Below are 26,684 nucleotides of genomic sequence, written 5' to 3'. Positions count from 1 at the left end.
ATTCCCACAGGCAGTGCAGCAACCACAACCACCTGAAACTCTTAGGATCTGTATTTTGGGGGACCTAATGCTGTTTAATGCTCAGGGAAATACAAGTCTTAGAACAGACTGAAGACTACTAAGCCACGTAAAAGTATTTGTAGAAGCTTCTATGAATGGGAGATTCATAGAAGGGAGATTTTGCTAAGGTGAGCCAGTACTCACTCACTCCTTATGCTCTGGCACATCACCTTCTCTCGGAGAGGTAAGAGTGGATATAGGAATGGAGGTAGTTATCCCAGTGGATTTCTTTGAAGAGGGAACCTTTATCCTTTTGTCTCCTTTCCTACCCCCAGCTTAAACTGTACATTAAGGCTCAACCACATCAGTTCCACATACTAAAACCAAGCCACAGGCCACTTGTCTGCTGCTTGTCAGGGTCCTCAGCATCACTTGTAAGGCCTGTGGGCCAGGATTTCTCACATTGGCCAATAGGCTTCTTTGATGGGCACAGGCACTCAAGGCTTCCCTCTTTCCACCCACCCCCACCCTCATTAGAGGTGGGGGTGGGGGGGGGGAACCAGGCGTGACAGATTCAAGGAGTTCTTAAGAAATAATGTTCTGAAGAAATCCCAATAAGGAATAGGCAAATTTCTAATTTGTACTAAAAATTAATGGTAAGGACAGTTCTAAAACTGGAACGTGGTAGCCCAGGGTAGACTAAAAACTCCAGTAGCCAATACTCTGACATTAAACATCAGAAATAAATTACATAATATTATGAAAAGATCCAAATGTTGTATCAGTAATTTTTATAAATAAATAGTGTAAGGAATTTAAGCATATGAGCTTCCACCTTAAATCCTAATTTGCTCAAAACTAATACATGCTGCATAAAAGTCAGAAGAGTAGTTTCTGTGGGAGAAGTAACAACCAGGAGGGGGCATGAGGGAGCTGGGTAGGGAGCTGGAAGTGGTTTAATCTCCATATGCACAGTTCCGCGGGTATAGTTGTATATAAAAATCAGTCAAGTCAGTATGCAGGATTTGTAGAGTTTATTATATGTAAGATATATCTTCATATAGAAAGCCTCTAAACACAAAAGACAAAGGAGCTTTAAAAAAGGTTAGGTTTTATATTTTTAAAACTCATTAGATACCAAATTCAAGACATAGATTACATTGCAAATGTTAACCTTTTTGAATAAAACTAATATTGACTTAAATGATGAATTTAAAAATGCATTTATTGGTGATTAAAAATAATACTTAAGCAGAGTAGTATTTTAAGCCAGACAGAGCAAAGAAAATTCTTGTTTAATATATATATATATTTTAAAATTCCAGTAATAGTTTCTTAAATTCCTGTTAAAAAATATAATCAATATTAAAGTCAGCAAAATGCTTTTTTTGACTGACGCCTGGATTATTTTACCACTTAACCTGGTTACACAGTGATACATATTTTTTTCCTGTCAGATGTAACTGACAACCAGTTTAGTCTTTAAGATAAATGAAGTGATAACTCACATTGTAGCATCTTGTGGAAAATATTCAAACTACATTTAAAATGCTTTTTTTAAAATGGAGACTATTATTCCACAAGAAATTGTTTCTGTAAAACTACAGGTTGGCTATGGCAATAGTAACTAAACTACATCCAACCCTGAAGGTAGAAAAATCCCTGAAAAGAAATACACAGCCTAGTTATAATATGCAGTATAAAGGTTATTTTCTTATTTTAAAAATTCTCCCATTTTGGAGAAATCCAAACCTTTCCATAGTTCCCTTACTAGGCAGTGCCACATAAAATTAGTTAACATTATTATGATCATGGCTTACGATTAAATTCAATTTGACAAACACGTATATATAGCAGCCCTCGTTTGGATGTCGGTTATGACAACATTTGCAGTTCCATTAAAGAATACTTGATTAAATTTGGTACAAAGCATGAACACTCAGGACAGATTGGCACAATACATGCAGTTCGAGAACTCTTCTCATCTCAAGCCAGTCATCACTGAATAAGCCATATTCCCAGTCCTGCTTTCCAAATCTTTCCTTGTATTATTATAACTGATGTTTAAAATGCTTCTTAAAACACCTTCCAGAATAAGAAAAGTATGCTTTGAAAACCAGTCATCTGAATGCATGATGGAAATGAGGCAGGATGGCGGAGCCAGTGCCAGCTGGGAAAACGTGGGGGATGGGAGGAAGGGGGAGCTGCCCCAGGCTCATGGTGCTCATGGCTAGTGAGGGATCTTGTTGCTGCTGCCCCAGACAGCCTAACCTGTGGGGCAGAGACTCCCCAGGCCCCAGGGTGAGAGAGCTATTCCCAAAGGCATTTTGGGTAGCAGGCGGGGGCAGCTGCCAGAAGCCCAACAGGGGGGAAATGTCCAAAGAGGCAGGTATTGTTAGGTTCACAGCATCCGCAGTTAGCTCCTTGGGCAGGCTTACTTTACCAGCACTTCCCTTAGCCAGATCAAAACCTGGGGTGAGCTTGTGAGGTGACTGAGGCTCTTGCAGAGGCAAGTCCTCAAGCAAATTGATATTGCAAAATCCTTTCGTATCTGTTTTGAGGGGCAGGCTTGCAAGTGGGGAGTATGAGGTAGAACTGGTGTTGTACTTGTGATTCTGGAGGGGTGGGGGAGGAGAGCTAGGAGCTGTTACGGGGTGGAGGGGGACCAGGGGCTCTGGCAGCGGTTGTACAGGCTGGGCGGTTTGATCCGCGGGGTTGTGGGGGTGGCTGTGTACCTCAGCTGGCAAGCTACTTGCAAGCCCGTTCTGTGCAGGAGCTCCTATAGGGAAAGGAGACAGCGGGGCAGCCTTCAATTGAAACTGGGGAGAGATGGAGTGGAAGGTGCTCAGAAGGTCTCCAGACTGCAGACTCTCTTTCATCAGCTCCTGTGAGTGTGTCTTCTTGGTATGTCGAGTGAGGTGGTCTTTGCGCCCAAATCTCTGGGCACAGAACTGGCACAGGAAGTCCTTGCAGCCGGTGTGGACCACCAGGTGGCGCCGCACGTCCTTCCGGGTGTAGAAGCATCTCTCACAGTGGTCGCACTGGTGCTTCTTTTCCTTGGTTCCGCTCTGGGGCTTTTCCTCAGCATGGGCTTTGAGGTGGTCCAGCAGCACTTCTGTGCTCCCTAGCTCCAGGGCACAGACCCCACAGGTGAGGTCGCCGCTGCTGGCCGCATGGAGGGCCAGGTGCCTCTTGTAGCCCAGCATGGTGTTGTACTTCTTCCCACACTCCTCACACCCAAAGGCCATCTTGTTGGGGTCATGAGTTTGGAGGTGGTTCTTCAGGTGGTCCTTCCGGTTGAATGTCTTCTCACAGTGAGCACACTGGTGAGATTTCTGGGGCGAATGGGTAGCCATGTGCCTAGGAGCAGAAGGAAAAATTTCATAATAGACTCAGTTTGTTTTAATAGTCAAGCATGTGGGGATGCTATTATTAAAATGTTAATGGCTTTTCTAGGTGCTGGCATAAGAGATTTTTATCTAAAAGAGAGCTTTTCTGTGTTTTCCAGATTCTACAGACATACAACTTTATAATCTAAAAAAAAAAAAAAAGGCATTAGAGGTCTAATAGTTTTCAAACCTGTAAAAAAAATATTCTTTGAGAACCTATCTTCCTCATCTATACAAAGATTTCTAAACAAACACATTGAAAAATAGGTAATTTTTCAAGAAGGCTCTTTGGAAATTACTACATTTTCAAAAGTGACCCAATTTACCTTCTATATAGAACCCCATGCCCCCCTCATGCCCCCTTCCCAGATTTTAGGTTTCTGTTCCTGTAAGTGTAACTCCTGCTTGGTCTTTACCAATTGAGGCAAAAAGTTCAGGCCACAGAAATAACACTGAAAATTTTATCCATATTCTCAGAGAGTGTTCACTTGGACCCAGAGTACCACCCACCACCTGTGCTTGGAGCGTGAGATCCAGGAGATCCTTACGCTTCAGTCTCGGGTCTTCTAGTTAGTACTTTTCTATCCGCTCTCATCTCAGAGGTGTGCAGCCCCTGGCTCCAGAGGCTCTAAACACAGAATACCTAAAAAAGTGAACTGTCAAAATGGGTGTGAAGCAACCTATGTTGTACATTCAAGCCACAAGTTGTAATTATGGACAGTGTTTTGGAAGAAAAACTTATAGGACTTGGCATTTTATGATACACTTATTTACTAAAATGGACATTTTTAAAGTTTCAAGGATGACTAAAGTTGTAATTGAACTTGGGATTTCCTCCTATCACTGAGTCTTTAAAAACCAAAAGCACTTAGATTTTAGGAAACCAGTGGAACTACAACAGAAAATGGAACTGTGATGGTTTTCCAGAACTGATTTGTGCTTTACAGATATAAAACAGGTATTCTGAAATTTCAGATCAACTAGGATGACTATGTCTTGTCCTGGAAGCTCAAAGAAAAACTTTCAACTGTTATAGAAAAAGTCCTTTTGAACTGCCAATGAAATTACCAGTGACCTTCAGGAAGTAGGCTGATGTTGAAGAACTGGAGACGGGGCTGCATGCCTCTGAGATGCAACTGAACTTGTGGCTTTGGATACAAAAGAATTCCTAACAACTCATTTCTGTAAGGAAAAGATTTAAGTCAAAAGTGTACTAATTATACCTTTCACCCAACCTTCTACCCTAGCTTGTCCATTCCTTTTCCTTTGCTAGAGGTAGAATTGGTAAGGGATCTACAGTAGCCAGTTCAAAATATAATGAGTTAAGCCAAACTGTCATTTCCTTAAAAATAAAGCAAAACTGGGGCGCCTCAGTGGCGCAGTTAAATATCTGCCTTTGGCTCAGGTCATGATCTCAGGGTCCTGGGATCGAGCCCTGCATCAGGCTCCTTGCTTATCAGGGAGTCTGCCTCTCCTTCTCCCTCTGCCTGCTTGTGCTCTGTCACTCTCAAAATAAAAAAAAAAAAAAAAAATTAAAAAAATAAACCAAAACCTTGTATCTCTGCCTCTTTCCCTTAAAAAAAATAAAAAATAAAAAATTAGCTGACTCTTTGCAGGGCATAAAAAGAAAAGAAGTCCCTATCCCTTCCCTCCATGACACCAGAGCTCAACAAACACAGGGATAGATATCATGGCACAAACAATGTGGAGGGACAGGAACCAGTGTTCTGGGCATCAGAGAGATGGGAAAGGATGCTGTGGCTCCAAGTCCTATGCATACTGAAATACAGTGCAGATGGGGTTTGCCAAGCCTAGGTAGAGGGCAAACGACCCCATTCTCATACAAGATAGCCACAGATACATCATCAGGAATGGATGTGAGGGGGGAACCATCTACAAGCTTGGCATTTAAACGATTTTTTATTTTGTCCAGTACTAGTGAATAGGCCCTCCAGAGCTCTGCCCTGGCTCTTCTATTCATGCGTCTCTCTTTTTTTCTTTGTGGAGGACTTTGATCTGACTAGATTGCATTTATTGCCCATGGATAAATAGATCAATGCCAAGGTAACAACTCTGGACCATCCTATTCCTGACTACCTGTGAGAAAGGCACAGATTGACCAAATTCTACGTGAGCAATAATACCAGCCGCCATTCCGCTACATTTTTGGCTCTCTCCTTTGACTGGCATCCAATCCTTTCCCCTTTCAACTGATCCTTGACTCATGCAACAATCTCAATCTAGAACACGATCAGCTTATAGCTGAAATTACTTCAATAACTGGTTTCCTTCCCTCAACTTCTCTTCTTGCCTCACAACCCATGAAACCACCAGTTTCAGTCTGCTTTAGGCAGTACCAAGGGTGGCGCCTGGGCTGTGCCCGCGATCTCAGAATTCCTCAGGGGTCCCTGCTGGCAGTAAGACTTCCCACCAGCCTTGCCAAATCAGCTTGCTTTCTTGCCTTTTGCTGTTTCCACCTGCTTTCCCCATTTGCTGTACTGGGACCCAGTTCTCTTCTCTAGTTAAGCAAGTTTTTTTCTCCCGCCTCTGCTTATAAAATGGAGCTTATGTTGCAACTGAGGGGAATTGGGAGGAAATGCTGCCCGTTGTAAAAGCTACAAACCCAAAGCCGAAAGCAACCCCACCATCTCTCCTCTCTTCTATTCCGTTTCAGACCTGCGGTTTCAGGCCGAGGCTCACCAGGCTGGCCGCTGCACCTGGGCAGGAGGTTCTTGCCCAAAGTGCGCTGCTTCCCGTTCCCACCTCACTTCACACCCTTCCCTGGGCAAGTTGTTTCCCTTCCTCAGAGCTACCACCTCTGAAACAAACGGCTTAAGACGTTTTCAGTGCTCTCTAAGGGGTAATCCCGCCTAATTCCTGTCACTCCAATCATCTGCCAGCTCCACTGTCTTCTCCAAATATCTACCTCTGTCCCTGTCTCAATCCTTATTCGCTGCTGTCACATCCTCGCCACGGGCTGACCACAGCAAACATGGCTTTCAGCACATGGGTCAGAATTCCTACATCCACAGAAGCAGCTTGTTGCAAAACAGGAAGGCTTCGCAGCAAAATCTGTGCACACAGTAGGCACTCATATTTGTGGAAACTAAACATCGGTCTATGTACGGAACACATTTGAGTTTTAAAATACCTATGTATTTATAGACTCATTTAAAAAACTAGATCATATTACAGTTATCTATGACAGTGACATATTACAATTACTTAAGACAGGCCCTATCTAAAGGGCCAGGAGCATAACTTAGATCTTTTCGAAACTTTCAGGTGCCTTCCTCCAAGGGCAATCCAAGATTTAATAATAATGTGGTCCATGTTAATACCACTCAGAGGGAAATCCTCTCTGGCCAGGTTTGGACTCTCACCTGTGGTAGTTTGAAGTTGCAGCTCTGAAGTTCACATCATGAAGATAAAAGGCAAATGACAGATTTCCCTTAACCAGGTGTCCAAAGCAGCACACAGTAGTGGGGATTCTGCGTGCAGATCTCACACACACCACACAACATTCATGCTCAATGATGCTGCTCAGGACTAGTGTACAAATGAGGGATGTTACATAGGTTTTATCTTTTCTATCTTTTATCTTTTCCTAGAAAAACCTATTTTCTGTTGGAGGCAGAAACTATAGCTCATATATTTATTTCCCTCATGGAAGTGAGCACCTAACTGTCGTTTAAGAAATCAGACTAAATGTACTAAGGACTGGTCTGCTACAACAGTGGTTTTTATCCTTCTGTGTATCATGGATGCCTTTGAAAATGCAGTTAAATGCATATCCTCAACAACTGTTTATCCAACAATTCTACTTGTTCGGCCAGACAGATTGCTCCTAAATTGAGAAGAGGCTCCGTAAGCTGATGCTTGCTAGACGTTCCCTCCTCTCCAGCCTGTCAGGACCTGGAATGTTATCCTACTTCATATCCCTCTACTGTATGCCTCCTCTCTCTTCTCCAAATTACTATGAATCATCTTTCTAACATCCCAATCTAAATCCTGTTTTGCACTACTTAGACTCAATAGAATAAATAAACCCTTTAGGACAGCAGATAAGCCTGTTTGGACAGACTTCCTTTTTTGCCTCCAATTGAGCCTCCTCCACCACTACCCTCTGTACTTGTGTGCTTTACGGTCAAGGCTTCGGGCTTCCCTAGAACCTCTTCTTCGTCCACCTTCTGGTCACTCCTTAGGTCACAGCCTAAGACTACCTGTCTAAGAAACCTTGTGAGCACACATCAAGTCCTGGGGAACAGCTCCCTACACCTGTGTAGCTTTGTCAAAGAACTTGCATCGAATTTTCATTGTGTTTGCATGACTCACTGTCCAGCATGGGTCTTTCTGTCCTGTTTTTATGCCTGGCATAGCACAGGACCACAGGAAATACTGGTTGAAAGAATGAACTGATGCTACATGCAAAACTGTCACAGAAAACCACAGTAAGCAGTGGCATTAAGGGCTAATGTGCATCCACAACCTGCATCCACTTTCCCTCGCAGTGTCTGCTCAGAGGGCTACCTAAGCCATTTCAAGGTATGTGTAAAAGCGCATACCTTTTCTAGAGCCTCTCACCTCATTAATTTATATCTGGAAATGAAGGCTTTGCCACAGTCTGGCTGCAAGCACTTGTAAGGTCGCTCCCTGGAGTGGGAATAATTGTGGATAGTGAACTTCTCCAGGGTGAGGAACGTCTTGCCACATAATTGGCAGGGATAGGTGGCCATGGGCTTTACTTCTCACACCTTCCTTTTCAGATGCGCTGACCAAATGCTGTGCCATTTAAGCACAAATGGAAGGATGGTGCTGAGCACATGAGCGGAGCCACGACAGCCAAAACTCCAGACCAGGGGAGAGGCCGCGTCGTGGTCCTGGGCCTGGTTCTACCCAGATATGGGCCTCTCAGTTACCATGAGCTTTGCTTCCTGCTTTCCCACATCCCAACTTATATATGCAGTCTCGGGCTGGGAGGAGAATGTCGGAGGCGCAGGTGAGGGTCCAAGAGCAGAAAGGTAATCTGCATCACTAGGCGGGCACGTGCTCCAGATCACCAGGCCGTCTGCGGAGAGAAGAGGAACAGAGGAACAGTTTTCTTGAATTAGCCTTTGGAAACCAGTGCTCCTCCTCCCCTGCCAGCTCAGCACCAGTGACCCAGAACCACCAGGTTCTTTTCAGAGGCTCCAGTGTGGCCCCCGGGTCTCCCTCCTCCCTGTGTGCTTCCACAGGTCCTTCTGCAAGAAAGTCCTGAGTGGCGGGGAAGCCAGCATAGTGTTGGGACATCTTGGGAGAGCACACGAAGCTTGTGTCCCCTTCAACAGAGACTGCTGTTTCCCAACAGACGGTATTAGCTACTTCAGATCCTGACTTCAGGTCAGTGGGAGACTAGGTCGACCAATTCAAAGAAAAAAAACAAAAAACACTCCCCTGTGCGTTCCAGTGTTTCACTGGTACAGACGAAAATCATCTCTGCTTATTCAAACCATGGGCTATTCTTCTTCCCTCGTTGTTAGCATAACATACACTGCTTATCACACCTGTTTAAACGTCCATGGATGAGAGGAAATAATTTGTATATATTCAAGTTAATTTGTTTGCAAGGTTACCAGGCTGAAGGTCTCAACTCTTAGGATGCCAACAAAATGTAACAAAGCTAGTTTAGCTCACGGATGCAGGGCCTGCAGAGGGGAGACCCGGTATTCCCATGGAAACAAGGGCGGCTCAGGCTGCGGTCTGAGGTGTAGTTAGCATCCTCTATTGAGCTGTGCTCCTAATCTCTTCCCCTGCGCTTTATGAGGACATTCCCTCATTCTCCATCCCTGCCCTGGAGGGCCAACTGCTTGTTCCCAGGTCATTTCCAGGAGGTGGGCCTGCAGCCGCCTCAATCTCAACCTGTCTCACCACCCTTCCAACCCCGACAAGTCCCCCAAGGCCAGGCCCTTCTGCTTCTAGCTGCAGACCATCTTAAGATGAGGCCGGCGTGGCAGGCAGTCCTGAACGAGGCAGTAAAAGCCTGGCTACCTAGAATCCTGTGCTTTTCTAGAGAGTAATTCTTAGGCAAGTGAATGCTAACCTTCCATGTGTAAAAAAAAAAAAAATTCGAGTACTATATGTTTACATTAAATACCCTGGAGTAGCTTTTGTATGCAGCCCAGCCTTTTCTGAGCTTTGCCAAGGAAGCAGAGCCCTCCTGGTGAAGGGACCGATCACAGCAGGTCGTCAAGTGCCTGTTTCCCCGCAGGCGTTCATTGACTGCCCAGTCTCTAGAGTGGCTCCTTATTGTTAAAAGTTAATTTTACTTACCTTTTCACAGTTACTTTCTGACTGGAAAAGTGAAGTCTATCTAGGTGCAATTTTATTGTACTAACAGCTGAAGCATCTTTAAACATACCAGCTCAGAGCACATGTACACAGAGAAACTGACATTCTTTTTCTAATGGCCAAAAACTGCAGCAAACTTCTTGTGTTCCTCATCAACTAGCTCAGATGTTTTTAGTGTCTGCTCAGAGTTGCCCAGGAGCCAGCCCCAGGGAGAGACCCCTCCCTGAGGCGCCCCACCCGCCTGGAACCCTCAGAGCCAATGTGCGCACTTGGACGTGAACTTTCAGCACCGATCCAAAGCTGGGCACGTGGGCGTTCTCAGCCAGCATCTTGGCACCAAACCTTCCAACGGCAGCACGCACCTACCTTGTTCCTCTGTCACCAAGTCTGACTCGAACTGAGCCCCTCTCCCCAACTCCTTGTGCCCTCACAGTATTGCCGTTCATGCCCAAGGCCGCCCTCTGAGGCCTCCCCAACAACTGCGGCCACAGACAAAACAACTCCTTCTAGGAATGCTATCCCGTGTGGCTGAGTATTTGCTGCCAGGTCTGATGATGTGTCCTACTTCTCATCTGGCCCAAGTCTGGCCGTAATACTGGCCCAGCTATAAAAGCCATAGAATTTATCATCGTCATTGAAAATACTTATTCACTTGAAATTGCTGTGTTCTTTCCAGGTCTATCAAAAAAGATGAAAATATACACATGGAATGAAGTTTAAAATTCCTCTTTTCTTTGTTCTCATTATAGCTGAATTCAAAATAGCACCAGTCCGTCAGGAGACGAGCTGGCTTGACCAGGGGATTTTCTCTCCCTTCCATCAATCCCCTGCATAGACACTTCTTCCAACTTTGCTCACTAAATTCATTCTCCCCGCTCTTGTTTTCTGAGAGATAACCAGTATGTCCAAGAGAACTTTCTGTGATGACAGAAATGTCACATAGCTTATGGCTACTAAACACTCAAAATGTGACGCTGAGAAACTGAACTTTGTGTTAAAATAGCCCCATGTGGCTAGTGGCTCCTGTACCAGGTAGCGGAGCTCAGTTTCCTGCTTGAGAGGGAGAGGAGGGCAAGGTTCTGCTTGCCTTTAGACCCAGCTGTGCTACTGATTCACCCTCCGGTGTTTCCCTGAAACATGGGACGGTTTATGTAGACCAAGTCTCTTGCTCTATGAATGCCGGGGAAGGATTCCCCAGTTCAAATTCTAGCTTGCCCATTTGTTGGCTACATCTTGAGTGCCTTTCCTCATTTGTGACACCACCTGATACATACAGTGGGCTGTTGGGGACCACCAACTGGAACAACAGGGATCTGAAATACACAGGAATCTAAAAACACACCACACAAATATAGGTTGTTTATGAAGCACTGGTATTAAAGTAGAAGCTGTCAGCTGCACAACTGGCACAGGGTCCTAGCCACTAAGTTATGGATACGAGAGGAAAACATGTTCTCTCCCACTACACAACCACCATCCATTTTGCACAGTGGGAGGAACACACGTGCTCACAGATGCAGAAAAGACCCATGACACTACAGGTAAAAATTAGTATTCTTTGTTCTTCAACAGATATGAACTTTGGCTCATAGCTTATCAACACACCAAGAATATAAAGGAAAAGTAAGATCTACTCAATTTAGACCAAAAAAAAAAAAAAAAAAAAAAAAAGAAGAAGAAAGAAAAGAAAGAAAGTGCCTGCCCTTGACCACTAAATACAATTTTCCCAGATCCGCTTTCCAGCCACTTCCCTAGACTCCAAAGTCCAACAGTCATGCACATCATTACCTACATTTTCCTTGGCTTGGCCCTTCAAATATGGTGGGTATATAATCAGGGATTTTTAGACACGGCATATTTTATTTAAACATGACACACATTTCCTTCCTGTGCTCCCCATGGAACTTTCGAAGAACAAATGTAATTCAAGCATATTTATACATATCTCACTTATTTCATGAATGTCTTTTCCCAAAACTTCATGTGTTTTAGGTCTGTGTGTTAAATACACCTAGCCCAACACTAAGTGCAAAGTTGGTCCTCAGATGCTGAATTGAATTAATCTGAAAATGAACACTCTTTAATTTCTTCAGGAAGTCTTTTTTAATGATGAATTCAAATTCACAAATGGTTTTAAGGTTCCATTCACCATAACTGTGTATTTCATTAATGTGGACATTCAAATATAAATATTTACACTGTTTTCATGATATTATCACAGACTCCTATAAAAATAGTCTGTCTCAACAGACTATAAATTCATTGTGGCTGAGGATCAAAGCTCAGCTGTTTTTAAAAAAATAAACGGTGTGGATAATACAACATCCCCCATCACCACGTACATGACCAGCACTGGCTGGCTGCCGCCGATTCCCATCTTTAGTTGAAACCTGATGAGCTTTCTGGCCACATCCTTAAAACAGACTCATGATTAACTTTCTATGATCTGGCAGACCACCAACAATCCTAACCGAGAACTGACAAAGGGATGGTCCTGATGATAATCAGTCTATTCTGTGACATACAGATTGCATTTGAGTCTTAAATACGGTAATATTTTAACACCTGTCACCGGGGAAAGATAGTAAGTGTTCCCCCAAAACATCTCGGGACATAATTTTCAATCCCCTTGATTCTAAAAATACTGAGTGAGTGATACAGATCTGCCAGTACGCCAAAGAAGGCTTGTGCCATCTGCTTCATTCTGTTCATACTGATTATTTTGGGGATGAGTGAGGATCAGATTGGAATAAGAACATATATATATGGCGACAGCTAGGAAAGGCTGTGTGCCCTGAGAGCGGGGGTATATGATGGTAGAGGTCAGAGCACAAGTGTAGTTCTAGGATGTCCCCAGTGCTGCGTAACACAATCAGCTAATGGGGAACGACAAATGTGCTACAGCATTCTCAAAATAAACCATGACTTCTGGCTTCTATTTCCATTGTGCCCAGTGACACAATGCAAGGCCCGTTTCTGATAGGAAACTGAGTTTCCATTTTTAATCTTCCAACGTTGGTACTCTAAGATTTTTTTGACTCCATTCATCACCATTCCTTATAGATAAGAAGGTTCTGCTCCAAACATTTCCCTGTGTCTCATACTCCCATAACTTGGGATTGTTTTTCTATAAATATGTTAAAAGCCAGTTTTAAAAGGGCCTCTATCAAGTTTCTGTTTACTTCTTAGACTCACAAAATATGAAACAGTCAATCACGGAGCACGGTGGGTAAGTTCATTGCTTATTTGGCTCTAGGAGCCCCCTAGAAGAGGGTGCTTCTCTTAGTATCAGTTCTTTGGAGGACATTAGTAGCAAGTTTCTAACATCAACAAAACTATCCAGAAACATCAGCAAGGTAAAGATGATGTTTCTCAGAACCTCGAGGCAGTTGTTTCTTATTACACATATGCATTGAAAAATTTGGTAGGTATCGTATCTGAGTGAGTGTGGCAGATGATTTGGGACTCAGTGTATGTCTAATCAGCAAAACAGGTGCTCCTGGGGCAGGACTAACTTGGTTGAGGATGACAGATGTGAGACCTTGATAAGTACCTTACCAGATGGCTGTGGCTAGGTTTTCACTCTTAACTTAGAGCAGGGGTTCATAAGTGGCTGTGAATTCTCTGAAATTCTGTGCAACATTAGGAGGTATGAATATTGGAGTTCTTGGACCAAAGCTTGTTTCAGATTTGCTAAGGAGTCCAAGACTCAAACAGGTTAAAGGCCACTGTCTTAGATGAAAACAGAAAACAAAAACAAAAACAAAAACCCTCTAGGTGCCATCAACTCTGTGTGTTCACAAAGTCATTGATATTTCCTAATCTATAGGCCATATATTTTGTGTCACAATCATTGCATTTTATCAGGTTAGAGTAAAAGAAAAACCAAAAAAGTTTCTATAATCATGTTCTTCTGAAATTTAAGCAGTAAACAACTTGTACAAATTTCATTTCAAATATGAGTACACGGGGGAGGAGGGGAGCCGCGGCGCCCGGCTGGCTCATGTCGGTGGAGCGTGCAACTGCGGGTCTCGGGGTCATGAGTAGGCGTCCCAGGGTAGGCACAGAGATTGCATAAAAAATTTAAAAATGTAAAAAATAGATTAAAATATATGGCTACAGATGACAACTATCATGTAAGATAGGCCTACCTTCTGCCTAGAGGGTAAAGTACCCTCTAAATCATAGGGGGGGTCACTTGTCAGCACCTCAAAAAATCTTGTATCTGAAAAATGTCTGCATGTGTGTATTTATCCTCAATAAAGTACTAAGACACCATCACTGAAATCCACTAACACCTGGGATGAACTCTTAAGCTGGATCCACAAGGCGAGACACCCTGTTATGTCTGTGCATCTCTTTCCTACAAAGGCCCAATGGCAACCAAGGCTGCAGGTCAACCCACTTGCTATTTTCTTAATGTGCCATGTTCTGTCACGTCTCTGTGTTTTCCACACAGTGCCCCTTCCTACAGTGTCCTGCCACCCCTGCCCACCTGGCAACTCTTCCTTCTCCCTGTCACTCCGAGGCAAAGGAGCTCCTGTCTGCTTGGGGAGATGGTAAACCCAGGAGGAAGCAATTAGAAATCCAGCTGAAACCCAGGGGGGCTTGGGCTAAGGAGATTGTGATGGAGATGAAAGTAGCTCACTAAAAAGCACGGCTAAATAAGAAAGAGCAAAATTGGTTTGGTGAAAATCTATCTCCACAGAAAGCTCTTCCGTGTTCCCTCCAGAACTACTTATTCAACAGCCTTTTAGACAGCTCCACCTTAAGAGATCTGAGACCCTGTGTTCTCCATGGTGGGAAGCACTGACTGCCCCTGCGTTCCACACTTGGTGGGGGGACGCCACCCACCACCCCGAGCAATTCCCCCACCACCTGTTCAAATCAGGTTTGCTGCCTGCTGACTTTTAAACCGTTACCTTGAGAGACTTAACTTTGTTAACTCAGTGACTCAGCTCTTATTTTCTTGGAAACAAGGCCTGAAATAAACAAGAAAGCCCAAGTGACTTATGTATCTAATATTCCGAGACCAAAGTAACAAGAAAGCTCTCTGGCTGATTACACCACAGCTTTAGAACATCAAATCTAGGCACTAGACAGAAAATGTCAATGAGGACAGGGTGTGAACCTTCTATTGACAGATAGTTGGGTACAATCTAGTTAAAGATGGCAATTGAAGAAAAGTATGTGGCTCCAGTCTCTTCTGAAACGCCACTAAAACAGTACTAATGAGATTTTTCTAAAACACACCCGAAGAGGAGAAAATGGCAATAAAATGTTGGGAGCTGGAAAGCAGGGAAACAAGCAGTAACTGGCTTCTCAGTCCTCAGAAAGCTCAAATCTAAGCCAGTAATGAAAAGCTACAGGGCGACCTGATTTACCCTGTGGAACCCATCAAGAGACTCAGAAATGTGGGCACTAGGTAACTCTGGAGGGGAGGAGAGAGTGGGTATAAGAACCTAGAGTTGAAAGGACTGCTGGTGAAGCATTCAGCCCTCTGACCCCCTCCTAGTGGGGCGTCTGAGGGCAGTACACCCTGCTGAAACAGAGGGACTTCCGTGGAAGGTTGTATACCGGCCCTCTCTCGCTATCGGAACCCAGGCAACAGGCCCATCCCCTCCAGGAGACTTCTCTGGGAAAGCTGACCAGCCCAAGAGTAAAGAGCTAATTACAAGGACAAATGGCAGTCCCCAGGTGTACCTGCATTAACCCACAACCAAGCCCTATTTAAGTATACAAAGCTTCCATCAGCTTTTTAATGGCTCCACTCATAAGTCAGCAGACAGCTGAGGATCACCAGAAGTCAGAAGAAAGCAACTATGGAGAAAAAGAGAACTTCAAAAACAACTATAAATGTGAGACAGAGAGCGAGGGAGAGAGATCCCTAAAAGGACTATAAAACACACACAGAGATATTTTTAAGAAAACAGAAAAGGCAGTTGCAAGGACAAGACCCAGGGGCAGGGGCAGGGATTTGAGTGCAATTTGCTGGGGCGCGTCTAAGAATTTGCAGAAACTCATCTGATGATTCTTAGGCACCTTTATGTTTGCCAGTGTGGCTTCTTTTGAGGGTATCTGCTATTTTTACATATTTGATCCTCTTAATGCTCACTAGTGATTAATACCACGAAGAACCTTTTATAAACCGCTAATATAACCCAGAGACTAACAACAAATTCATTCATAGGTTCAATGTCCAAAAAATGCACATTTAGACAAAATAATATAAAAGAGGAGATCAATTTTTAAATTACTCAAACAGCTATCTTTATTATATGATAAAGTTACCTATTAAACACTACACCTTATTAAACATTTTGTAATAGAATGGACTTACAATAAAGTTATAAAGAGATGAAAGACATAAAATTGGAATACAAGAGATCTTTCATTATTTATAATGACTGTCTACACAGAAAACCAAAGAATCCACACACAGGCTAACAGCTTGGCAAGATATTTAGTTATAAAAATCAAAATACAAAATCAACTGTATTTCTAAATGCCAGCAAACAGAAATATAATTTAAAATACAATATATATTTGCCATAAAACGAAGATATCTAGGAACAAATCTAACCACAAAGGTACCATATATTTATGGAGCAATTTCAAAACTATACTGAAAGACATTATAGGAGACCTAAGTAAATGGGAAAATATACCATGATCATGAATATGGAAATACAGATGAAATTACTATAACACTGTCAGTTCTTTCCATATTTACATATTAATTCAATGAAGTGCTAATAAAAATTCAACAGGGTTCTTTGTTAGAACCCTGATCATTCCAAATTTTATATGGAAAAGGAAAAGTCCAAGAATAGTCAAGAACTTCCTAGTCCTACTGGATCATACTCATCATTATACCAACAGACCATGGTATCTCCCAAAGAAGAAAAACTTAAGAGATAGTGGATAAGGTTGTTTTGTTGTTATTGCTTTTGTTTTTAAAGCTCATCATAATTCAGGCGGTATGACATACTGAGGCACAGGATTAGACAAGTGGACCAATGGAGTAGAATGAATAGCCAAGAAACAGACCCACCCTTGTATGGAAACAACATATGACAGGGCTTGGACAGCAATCACTGGGGTGGGAATAGACCACTTAATAATTGGTTATCCATGTGGAAAATAAGGGAGCTGGATTCCCATCATGCACCACATATAAAAATTCTAGACAGATTTAGTCTTAATGTTTAAAATAAAACTTTAAAACTTAAGGCAAGAATAAAAATTAAAAAGGAGTTTCACAGAAAGGGAAACTCAGATCACTAATACACAGGTGAAAATATGCACAATTTTATACAAGTGAGATTTCTTGGTCCATCATTAAAACAATTTCCCTATACTTTTCTACTCTATGGGACTGCCTTTTTTTTCCTTTTGTCACATATCACATCTGACATGTCCTGTTTAATTTTTTTTAACAGCCGTCCACCCTCCCACAAAAACACACTGGGATGAAATTCAGTTTTTAAGCCAACCCCACTGGCAAAATACTAGATAGTCAGGCAAGACCAAGTAATGCCTCATGAAAGTAAGACAGACAATATACAAGACTGGAATCATCGACAGACCTTCAAAGATGCTCTTCCTTAGGGATTAAAAGATACGATATAATTAAATCCCTCTATGAAGATTTATGCCTGATAAAAAGTGAAAGGAATGATCAGAATGCAAGGTGGATAAAGGATACAGCTGTCTAAAGTGTGGTCATCTCTTGCTTGAGAGCTTGCTTGAGAGATTGAGACGGTTCATGGAGAAGCCAACGTTAAAGCTAAGCCTGCAAGTTTACCAGGTGCTTAAGTGGGGAGGTGGTCTATTTCAGGCTGAGGGAATGAATCAGCATAGGATACTTAAAAACGAGTAGTTCAGTATGACTGGATTATTCTGCAAATATGGGGCACTGCGGACAAAGAGGCCAGAAAAGGAGGCAAAGGCCAAATCATGAAGGTTCAGGGATATAAGACTGCTTCATTCTACTAGGGTAAGGTGGGTTTTGTTGCTGTAATCCTTTAGCAGTTGACTGACCTATTTAGTCAAGCTAGCCACTATGAGTTTATGAGTTAGTGTGGCGCGAAGGAGGCGGAAGGAGAAGAGGTAGAAGGAAGGAGAGAAGGCCAGCAAAACACTGTCTCCACAGGAACGGAAGAAACACTGGGAAGGGCATAAGCACAGGAATCTATGAAGAAAACAGAGAGGAGGCAAACCAGAAGAAGCAAGGACAACCCAGGACTGATACCAAGGCGCTGGGCAACACAAATCCATGAGAAGCACCGGACTTGTCATCAGGTCCGACTTAGTGACCATAACGACAGCAAAGACGTGGAAGACGATTTAGCAGAGCGTGGGGAGACGAGAGGCAGCAAGACCACCTAGCTTCTGCCGCGTGTCTGAAGGGGTAACAGCGACCTGGAAAGAAAAGCAGGCAGGCTGAAAGGACACTTCGTAAAGTCTAGTTGGATGAGGACTTAGGTTAGGTCACAGGAAAGAGGTATCTGTGGTGGCGGAGGAGGAACGGAAGGAGTCCTGGAAGAGAAGTCCAGCTGAACGGCGCACAAGGAGCTCCATTTTAGACCTGTCATCCTCGTGCAGGGCCGCGTAATGCTCTCTGCGTGGCTTGGATTTCAGTCTGTGCGCTCTGCCCAGGCGAGGTCTGGTTCCAGACCTCTTCAATCTAATGGTGCCTAATGGACACAGAGGCCAGTGAGGACACCTACGCCATAAAGGAGAAGCTGAGGCTCTTTTCTAGACCAAACACAAAGAATGACACCCTTTGGCTACAGGAACATGGATACCGTTCTGAATCTGGCTTCTGTAAGTGACTCTGTACATTACTTGGAACTCTACCTGGGTGGCCTCAGATCCTGCATTAAGCCCACATACTCAACTTTGATCACCAATGTTTGTCCTTTCCAGCATCGTTTGGTAAAGTGGGTTGTCCTGGGGGTGAGGAGGAATTTGTTTTCTTTATGGCAGGCTGTAGCTAAATCGATTTTCCCTCAGGACATCTATTCTGCATTGTGGAACAGGGCGGAAGCAGGCTTGTGGGGACAAGTAATTCTTAGAGGTTCCAAAAGCAGAAGAAGCTTTCTGCTGCTAAATTCCTCCACTTTTCTTGGGTAAGAGAGAGTAGTGACAAGTCTATGGCAACAAAAATAAGCAAAATGAGAATTTGCATTAAAAAATGTGAGGCTTCAAAATAATTTCTAGATGGTTACTGTATAAAACAGGACCCCAACAGCTCAAAACCCCTGTTTGGCTGCCCAGTCTAGTTTTCTAGGAGAAAGTAGGCTTTTCTACAGGTGGGGAACCCTCCTTTGTTACAGTTGTGTTTAGCAGACTGAAGATCTATCTGATCTATTTAATAGTTCAGGCAAACCACTCTGAGTCTACGTGGAATGGGGTGGGGAAGGTAGGAGGAGAACAGGTAGAAATAAGGAGAGAGCGCTCCTGGACTTCTGTCTCAACAAACCAGAGGAAGCCCTAAGAATTAGCAGAAAAGGCAGAAACCCAGGAACATGAGCCTCAGAAAGCCATAGAAGACCAAGAGAAGCCACACTACCCAGGGGAAAGGACTACTGCCTGGGGCGGGTAGCCAGGCTCCATCCCGGCAGGGGCTCCTCCCTGAAGCAGGTGTGTAAGCAGCACCCCCCCCCCCACACAAACAGAGTGGAAGCAGAGGGGCTTACCCTGCTCGGGCCTCCCCAGCTAGGGCCAAAACACTGCCCTAGAACGGGTCCCTCTGCATGATGCTGAAAACTTCTGCTCCCTTCCTCTCCACACCATGTACGTGATCGTTTTAGGACATTCCAGAAGAAATATCAAATGTCCACAAACAAGCAAAGCAGGCATGTGCATCCAGAGAGGCAAGGGTGAAGTCCAGGGCTGGTTGTCAAGCTGAGACGGAACAGACCCGGTCTCAAGGAGACCATTCATGGCCTCTATATCATGGTGGTATCATGGTGGGTGAGAGGGGTGGACAGCAGTCCTGAAACCCACACGAGAGCCTCTGGTACGAGGAGAAGATTTTCCAGTCATAAATTCAGTGATGGAGGCTATCCTTTTGTGACAGCTGAAACTAGATCCCCCTCCTCCCTCCCAACAAACCCTCATGGCTGGCCTTTAAGCCCTTCTAGGCTATGCTTCCATAGCTCAGAGCCCGTGATCTCTGTTTCCAGGTCTCTAAGAGTAGGGCACGGAGGAACCAAAACTTACCTAATTAGTGGCAGGGCCTATTGTCCTAATACAGTTACCATTCTAGGGAAAAGAAAAGCCTGGTTCCTTCCCAGGAAGCGTGTGAGGGTAAAGGTTCAACTGAAAAAAAAAAAAGAAAAAAAGCAGACCAGTCACCCTAATGATGGGAAGCCAGATTCAGGAGTTAAAAATCTCTTGAGGGAAACATAAAAGCTACAGGAGGTTTGAAAAAGGTGCTGAAGACCCTGACGGACGGTTTGGTTCCGAAACAACAGTGTCTCTAAATAAATAGAAAAAGGCCTTCAAACAGATAACACTGTTGTCAGCAAAGTATCTCGGAGTGGCAGAATGAGAGAGGACTTCTGCTCTTCCTTTCTAAAAATCTGACACCAGCCACCAAGGTGCGGCGCGTAGCAGGTGGGTGAGGGGGACTTCAGGCAGAGGGAGGGACAGAGCAGCACAGGGCAGCCTGTGGTGTCCCATGGGCAAAGGCTGCTTGAAGGCAGCTGTGAGGCTAAGGGGAGGAGCAGGAGACGGGCCTGGAGAGGAGGCAGGGCTGTCCCAGAGGGCATGAGGACCAGTGACAGCCAGGATGCTTCCATCAACAGATTCCTTCACACAGGACAAAAGTCACAAGCATGCACAGCACACACTTACCCTCTCCCCCAGGGACAACTCCTGGACCCAGAGGGAACCGCAGATTGAAAGATGCTGCTCTAAAATTCTCCATGGTTGTTTTTTACATGCAATGAGCCTGAGATCCAAAATCTGATTACCCAAATGGCCACGAATATAACTGGCAATTGGTAAAGGACAGCTTCAACTCTTTCTTTCCCTAAGCTTTTTCACCAAATGAGCACCCAGAAGTCACTGTCCTATGAACTGTGTACATACTTAACAGAAAAAGGTAAAATGGCTGTGCCTGTGCCTGTGTTCACTGCCCTTCTTCCGGAAGCACGGCTGCCCACCTCGGAGAGCACACGCCCTATTTATCAGACAAATGACCACACAGTGTTGGAGCAAGAATGTTCTCTTTGCCTTTCCATGCCACGTCCCATAGATCCAAATGACGCAGAGCAAATGGTTCACGCAGGAATACTTCAGTTGAAATATAAAAATACGTCTCACTGGTCCTTCAAAGTGACTCCAGTTGTAAATTTTTTTTTCTTTTTAAGATGTTACACATTTCATCAGTTTCCATTTTAAAAAGCAAAGGCACTGGAAAGACAAGGCAACTTGTCCCAGTTCCCGCACTGGCTTCACTGAAAGGCAGAAAGGAATGCCGGGGGAAATGGAGGCAAAAGCTTCAGAAGAGAGGAACACTGGCAAGCAGGGCCGCATCTCCTTTTCACCTCCAGTCTTTTCTCTCCCTCCATTCACAGCTTTAGGTCCTTTGTTTGTTTAACAAACCATTACAATCATACCCGGCTCAATGGGGAGGAATGTGAGCTCTCTAAGTAGCTGTGCTGGCGAGCCACATGTGTGGTCCACCCCACAGCCCAGCCCGGGGGCCTCACTGTGCGGGTCTGTGCTCCCGGCGCCCTGGAGGCCAGGCACCTTGCTCACAATGAGCCCCATTTCCCCCGCCGCATGCCTGCTGCTCCTTCCCAGTAGCCTATAGCGATGTCCCAAGTAGCTCCTCCTTTCGGGCTAGCCTAGCCACCGGACTGGCCATACTACCTGGGCTTGTCCGGTTCAGCTCCCGAGACCAACACGACCTGGTGTGGCAGCCACCCCCTACCTGCTCCCGGCCCATGGACTCACCAGCCACACAGAGCTGACACAGTCCAGGCTCTTCCCAGTTATCACACTTAGCCTTCCAACGTCTGTCATATAGGAAACAGAAGACACAAGGGCAAGACCCCCTTTCCTGCTTCACGGGAGCTGCTCTGCCTTTCTCCGTTCCTACTAGACAGACTGGCCATGTCGGGATGAATTTCAATGTCTTGGCCAAACATCAATATGTTTTTTAGTCCGACTGTATTTCAAAGGGCATTCAAAGGCTATTTAGCACAATGACAGTCTCATTAAGCCCTCTGAGGCCCTGTCAGAGAGAGAGGCATCTTCATCCCCATCCGACAGATGAGGAGACTGAGGTGTCGAGACGGATGCTCCCTGTCCATTGGAACTGACAGAGAAGAGGCTGCAAGTGCTGCTCTGTGCAAAGCACGGTGGCACCCAGGGAGGGCCCCGCGAGCATCAGCGTCACTGGTGATGACGAAAACGGCCAGAGGCCAAACCCGGGTGATCTGAACTGTGGGCTCTTCCCACCCGTACCCAGCCATCCTTCCTAGGTACACCGTCTGCACGAGCCCTGGGCTTCAGCTCTGACTACAGTATTTCCAAAGACAGCCTCAGATTCCGTGGCTGGATGCCCTGGTACGACTGGCCCCTGACCAGCGTCCTCCTCAGGCTGGGCAGCCAACACGTGCCAGAGAGAGGAAGACACCCTCTCTGCAGCTCAGGCACACCAGGTGTGTCAGGGAGGCTTGAAAACATTTGAACGGACAGGGAGCCTGCAGAAAAGTCCACAGAGCGCTCTGTCACCTCTGGCTGTGGGTGGTGGCCAGCAGACGACAGAAAGGTTGCCAGGGGGAGCCTCTGATACCCTGGGTTGAAGAGCATACTCAAGTTTCGAAAAAAGAAAAGTTAGAAGAATGCTGTTCGAAGATAGTTGGCAGTATGAGGGGGAAGTGTATTTCTTCTCTAATAGAACCTCTGGGAAGGCCCTGGAACCTCCTGCCCAACCGGACTGACTGTTCCTTGTGCTTCCAAGTGACTGGTCATACACGCACCTGGACGGCAATAGTCTGAAGACGCTACCACCGTTTACATACCTGCTGGGTGACAGGAAACACCAGCTTCCGGGTGGTCGTGGAGTCCTCTCAGGAGCTTGTCTGAGGAGTCAAACCTGTAGGAAGAGATCTTGCATGCCTTCAGTGAACGAAGCTGGGGCAGCGTTCCCCCCACCAGGCTGCAGCCTCAGCTTCCCTTCGGGAGCACATACGCACACCTGATCCTGTCTAGAGATTTCTGACCACCCTTCCAGGCATTTTCATGGATGACAGACCAGTTTTAAACTTTACAGTCCTGTAGTAGGATACCTCCATAGCCACACCACCATTAATTTTTAAATGTCTCTGATCTACCAGATGGCAAAAGTCTTAAACATTTAGATCTGATATATTTAAAAGGTATGATAAAGTTCATAATGCAGTAACTTAAAGGATTTTCAATCCGACGTCATCTTGCCCAGGAAGATCTTTAAGAATTTCTATTACATCTCTTTTCCTACTTGCAACTAGATTAGAAAAACCCTGAAGTTTTCCCCTGCTTTCTGCCAGGTTGGGGGGGAGGGCCAAAAACCATGAAATTGTTTATAGAAAATATTCAAAATAGCACACAGAGGAAATGATTTTTTTTTAAATGAACAATATTAGAATACCATAAAACAGGTATGCAAATCTATGCAATGACAGAATCTGAAACAAATTCTCAAATGAGAAAAGGCAGCAAGAACCAGTAGGCATTCATTTTCAACAAGACCTTCAAAGAAACATATAGATTCACCAGATGTGCAGGGGGAAAAGGCTGAGACCTCTAAACTGAACCCACAGTCCAGTGGTCACCAAAGCTGGCTCTGCACTAGAATTGCCAGAGAATTTCTTTTAAAGAATACAGACTCCTAGGCCACAGTGCAAACAGCACAGCCTCGCAGCGTATCACTCTGGCCCTGGGAGCACAAAGATAAATCTTAATAGACCAACACTAACAAACAAAGACAATCCTATCTCACCTACGTGATTTCCTCACTTGGTTGCCTATTTCCTTCTCTTAGTTTGATCAAAAAAAGGCTCTGCCCGTTTATTTTGCAGGAGAACATCCTTTTAACTTAAAAATGGAAAATTAGGGGTGCCTGGGTGGCTCAGTGGCTTAAAGCCTTGCCTTCGGCTCAGGTCATGATCCCAGGGTCCTGGGATCGAGTCTTGCATCGGGCTCTCAGCTCAGCAGGGAGCCTGCTTCCCTCTCCCTCTCTCTCTGCCTGCCTCTCCGCCTACTTGTGATCTCTGTCAAATAAATAAATAAAATCTTTTTTAAAAATTGAAAAATTAAGATCATTTTAGACAACTAAGTTTTTAAAATAACCCATCGCAATTCAGGAAAAACCCTGGAGGGTTAAAACTGGAGGTAAGTAGGATTTCTGAAGCAACCAGAGATTTTGTTTTGCATGTATAAACACTTCACGAATCGTCTCATGGCCCAGCCCTCTTCTCCAAATACCCAACATCTATCATGGTGCTTTAGTTATTGGGTAGCCTCCAAAGGCCTGTATTAGTTGTTGCTGTTGTTGTTGTTGTTGTTTTTAAAGCACTTTAAAAAACATTGAACCAAGAGAGTAAAAGCCTTCTGGATGATTCTTCTTTTGCTCTTACGCATCTCACCAACGGACAATACCAATTTATGAATTCAGAGAGGCGGGAACTCTCTCCTGCTTCACGAGAAAGGGTGCACATGACATGAAGTACGCAAACCAGGCAGTGGAGTAGCTTAGCTTCATTGTCAAAATATTCAAATTATCACTAAAAGAAAGCAATTCCTTTCTGAACCCAACAATACTCCTTGGCCTCCGAGGGCTCACACAGGAGCTTATTCTTAAGCTGTTCAATGTAAGCAGCACCAGTGAAAGAGGAGAACTCTGGCAGGGAGGAGGCCAAGTTCCTCCGCCTCTCCCACCTGCCATCTCAGACCAGTAACGCTCCCAGAGTTAACAATGCAACAGAGAACCTGCAAGCATGCGTGGCCCTGGGGAAAACCGTGTGCACTGTGCAACAGTGTAGCCAAGCAGAGAAGAGAGGGGGAAAAGAACACATCTAAGTTTGACAGGACGCTCTTTGCACACTGCATTTCAAGTTAGAATTCAGATTTTCAGAATCAGAAGAAAAGGTTTTAATCTTTCAAATGTAAACATATACAAATATGTACATATATATGTATATATATGTGTGTGTGTGTGTGTGTGTACGTGTGTGTGTATATAATCTTTGTTATATACATATATAGGTGTTATAGGGTCATTTTTGCCATATACATATATGGATATGTATATCCATATATAGATATATATGGATATATATATATATGGCATATATATATATATGGCAAAAATGACCCTATAACATTAAACACTCCTAAATACACGTATTTCTGAGCTCCAGAGTAGCAAGAAAAGTCACATTTTCTAGGAATGGGGATTGGCACACAGTAAACAGATTAGAGTTAATTGTTTAAGAGGGAGAATTTGCAGGGGAATGATCTGTTTGTGTTTGCTCATTCACTGATGACAAACAGCGAAATCTCCTAAATCTAGAGCATATGGTTTCTAGAATGCATCTTTTCGGGCACAGTCCGTCTTTCGAGGCAACTGCTTCTGAGGACCACATTTAAGAATATGTCCTTTTCTCTTTGAAGGTACTGGTTCAGCTGCCTGCTGGGCATGCACCGAAACCCAAATTAAACAAAGGGATTTCCCTCCAGCTTCAGCTCATTCACTTCTGGCTACTCCTGAGTTTTCTTAAGTCAATTCTTCAAACTGACTTTTTTATTTCTAATGATCTGAGTGGGAAAGAGTTGGGCAAGCTCCACATGCTGGGATTTCTTCCTCCTCTAGCTTGAAGATGGGTAAGGTTTGTGTTTGAAAAGCTTTTCAAATGAGTTTTTTAATTTATTCTATTTTCTGAAGACTGTAATTCCAGACGGAAAGGAGCCCACTAGATACAGGAGATAACAGACACCCCACTCCTACTTTGCTGAGTAAACAATGAGATTATTCCCCTGAAGTAGAGACCTTAAGTGGGATATTCACATTTATCTCAAAACAACAAAGTCAGTTTAAAGAGGTCACGGAGGAGTGAGCTGCAAAGGGTCCCTCAAAAATTGAATACCGGTGCAGGCCTGACAGCTGGCCATCTACCTTCACACACGATCGCTGGGGACCCCACTCTTGACTCAGGCTTTCAACTCCTCCTTGAAATCAGAGGCCTCCCCAATCTCCATCTTCAAACCTGAACTTTCTTGCAAATTCCAGATGAATCCGGCTGCTACCTCTCTGCCTGGATATCTCACAGCCCTGAAAACTGCCTCTTCTAAAGCAAGGGCCCCTCCAGCAATACCAGTTTTAGCTACTGGCTCCACTAGGTACCAGTTGCTAATATATCCTGGATGCTCACAGGTTGTGGCCATTTTAATCACTTAACGCACCCTTAACAACCATATGAGTAGGTGCTATTAGCGCCATTTTACTGATGGAGAAACTGAGGCTTAGAAGTACTCTGCCCGTGGGCACGTGACCAGCAGGCAGTGGAGTTGGCATCCAGAGCCCGTGGTGGGAGCGGCCATGTTACCAATAGGGCAATCTCTCCACTGTGTCATTCCCCAGACTCTCCCAAGTCAGAAACTCTGGGGTCACACTAGATTTTTCTCACTGACTCAGCTATACGGATTCTGTGAGTGTACCGGCCCCCTCTTTCCGTAACTTCCGTAGTTACCACTGTTTGGGCTGTGTTTTGCCTTCTTCACAGCCTCCACATCAGCACGGCAGGACGACTCTGGAATGCTGCTCCATTTGTCCTCCCAACAGCTTCTCTTTCTAGCTCGTTTAAAACAGGAGGCAGGCTTTGTCATTCCTTATGTTTGAGCCCAGATGACCGCGGAGACAGTCTGTCCTTGTTAACCTCTAAACCCCATGAGGAGATTCTGTCC

The 26,684-nt window shown here is 44.5% G+C and overlaps 1 protein-coding gene across 8 annotated transcripts in view; it reads right to left on the bottom strand.

Moving 5' to 3' along the window:
- Nucleotides 1–1,019: 1,019 nt before the first annotated feature.
- PLAGL1 (PLAG1 like zinc finger 1) overlaps nucleotides 1,020–26,684 on the bottom strand; it is a 108,206-nt gene continuing 82,541 nt past the window's right edge. For 5 of the 8 annotated variants that reach the window (XM_044247340.1, XM_044247347.1, XM_044247331.1 and 2 more), the window contains 3 exons: nucleotides 22,763–22,836; nucleotides 7,974–8,457; nucleotides 1,020–3,360 (listed from right to left, as the gene is read on the bottom strand). In XM_044247340.1, the coding sequence (XP_044103275.1) occupies nucleotides 2,121–3,360; nucleotides 7,974–8,125 (1,392 nt within the window). In that variant the 5' untranslated portion in view covers nucleotides 8,126–8,457; nucleotides 22,763–22,836 and the 3' untranslated portion in view covers nucleotides 1,020–2,120. The other 3 variants (XM_044247354.1, XM_044247380.1, XM_044247390.1) reach the window with 3 other exon arrangements.

Source organism: Neovison vison, chromosome 1, assembly GCF_020171115.1.
Source record: "Neovison vison isolate M4711 chromosome 1, ASM_NN_V1, whole genome shotgun sequence".
NCBI lineage: Eukaryota > Metazoa > Chordata > Mammalia > Carnivora > Mustelidae > Neogale > Neogale vison.
This window is presented reverse-complemented; position numbering and strand designations above follow the sequence as displayed.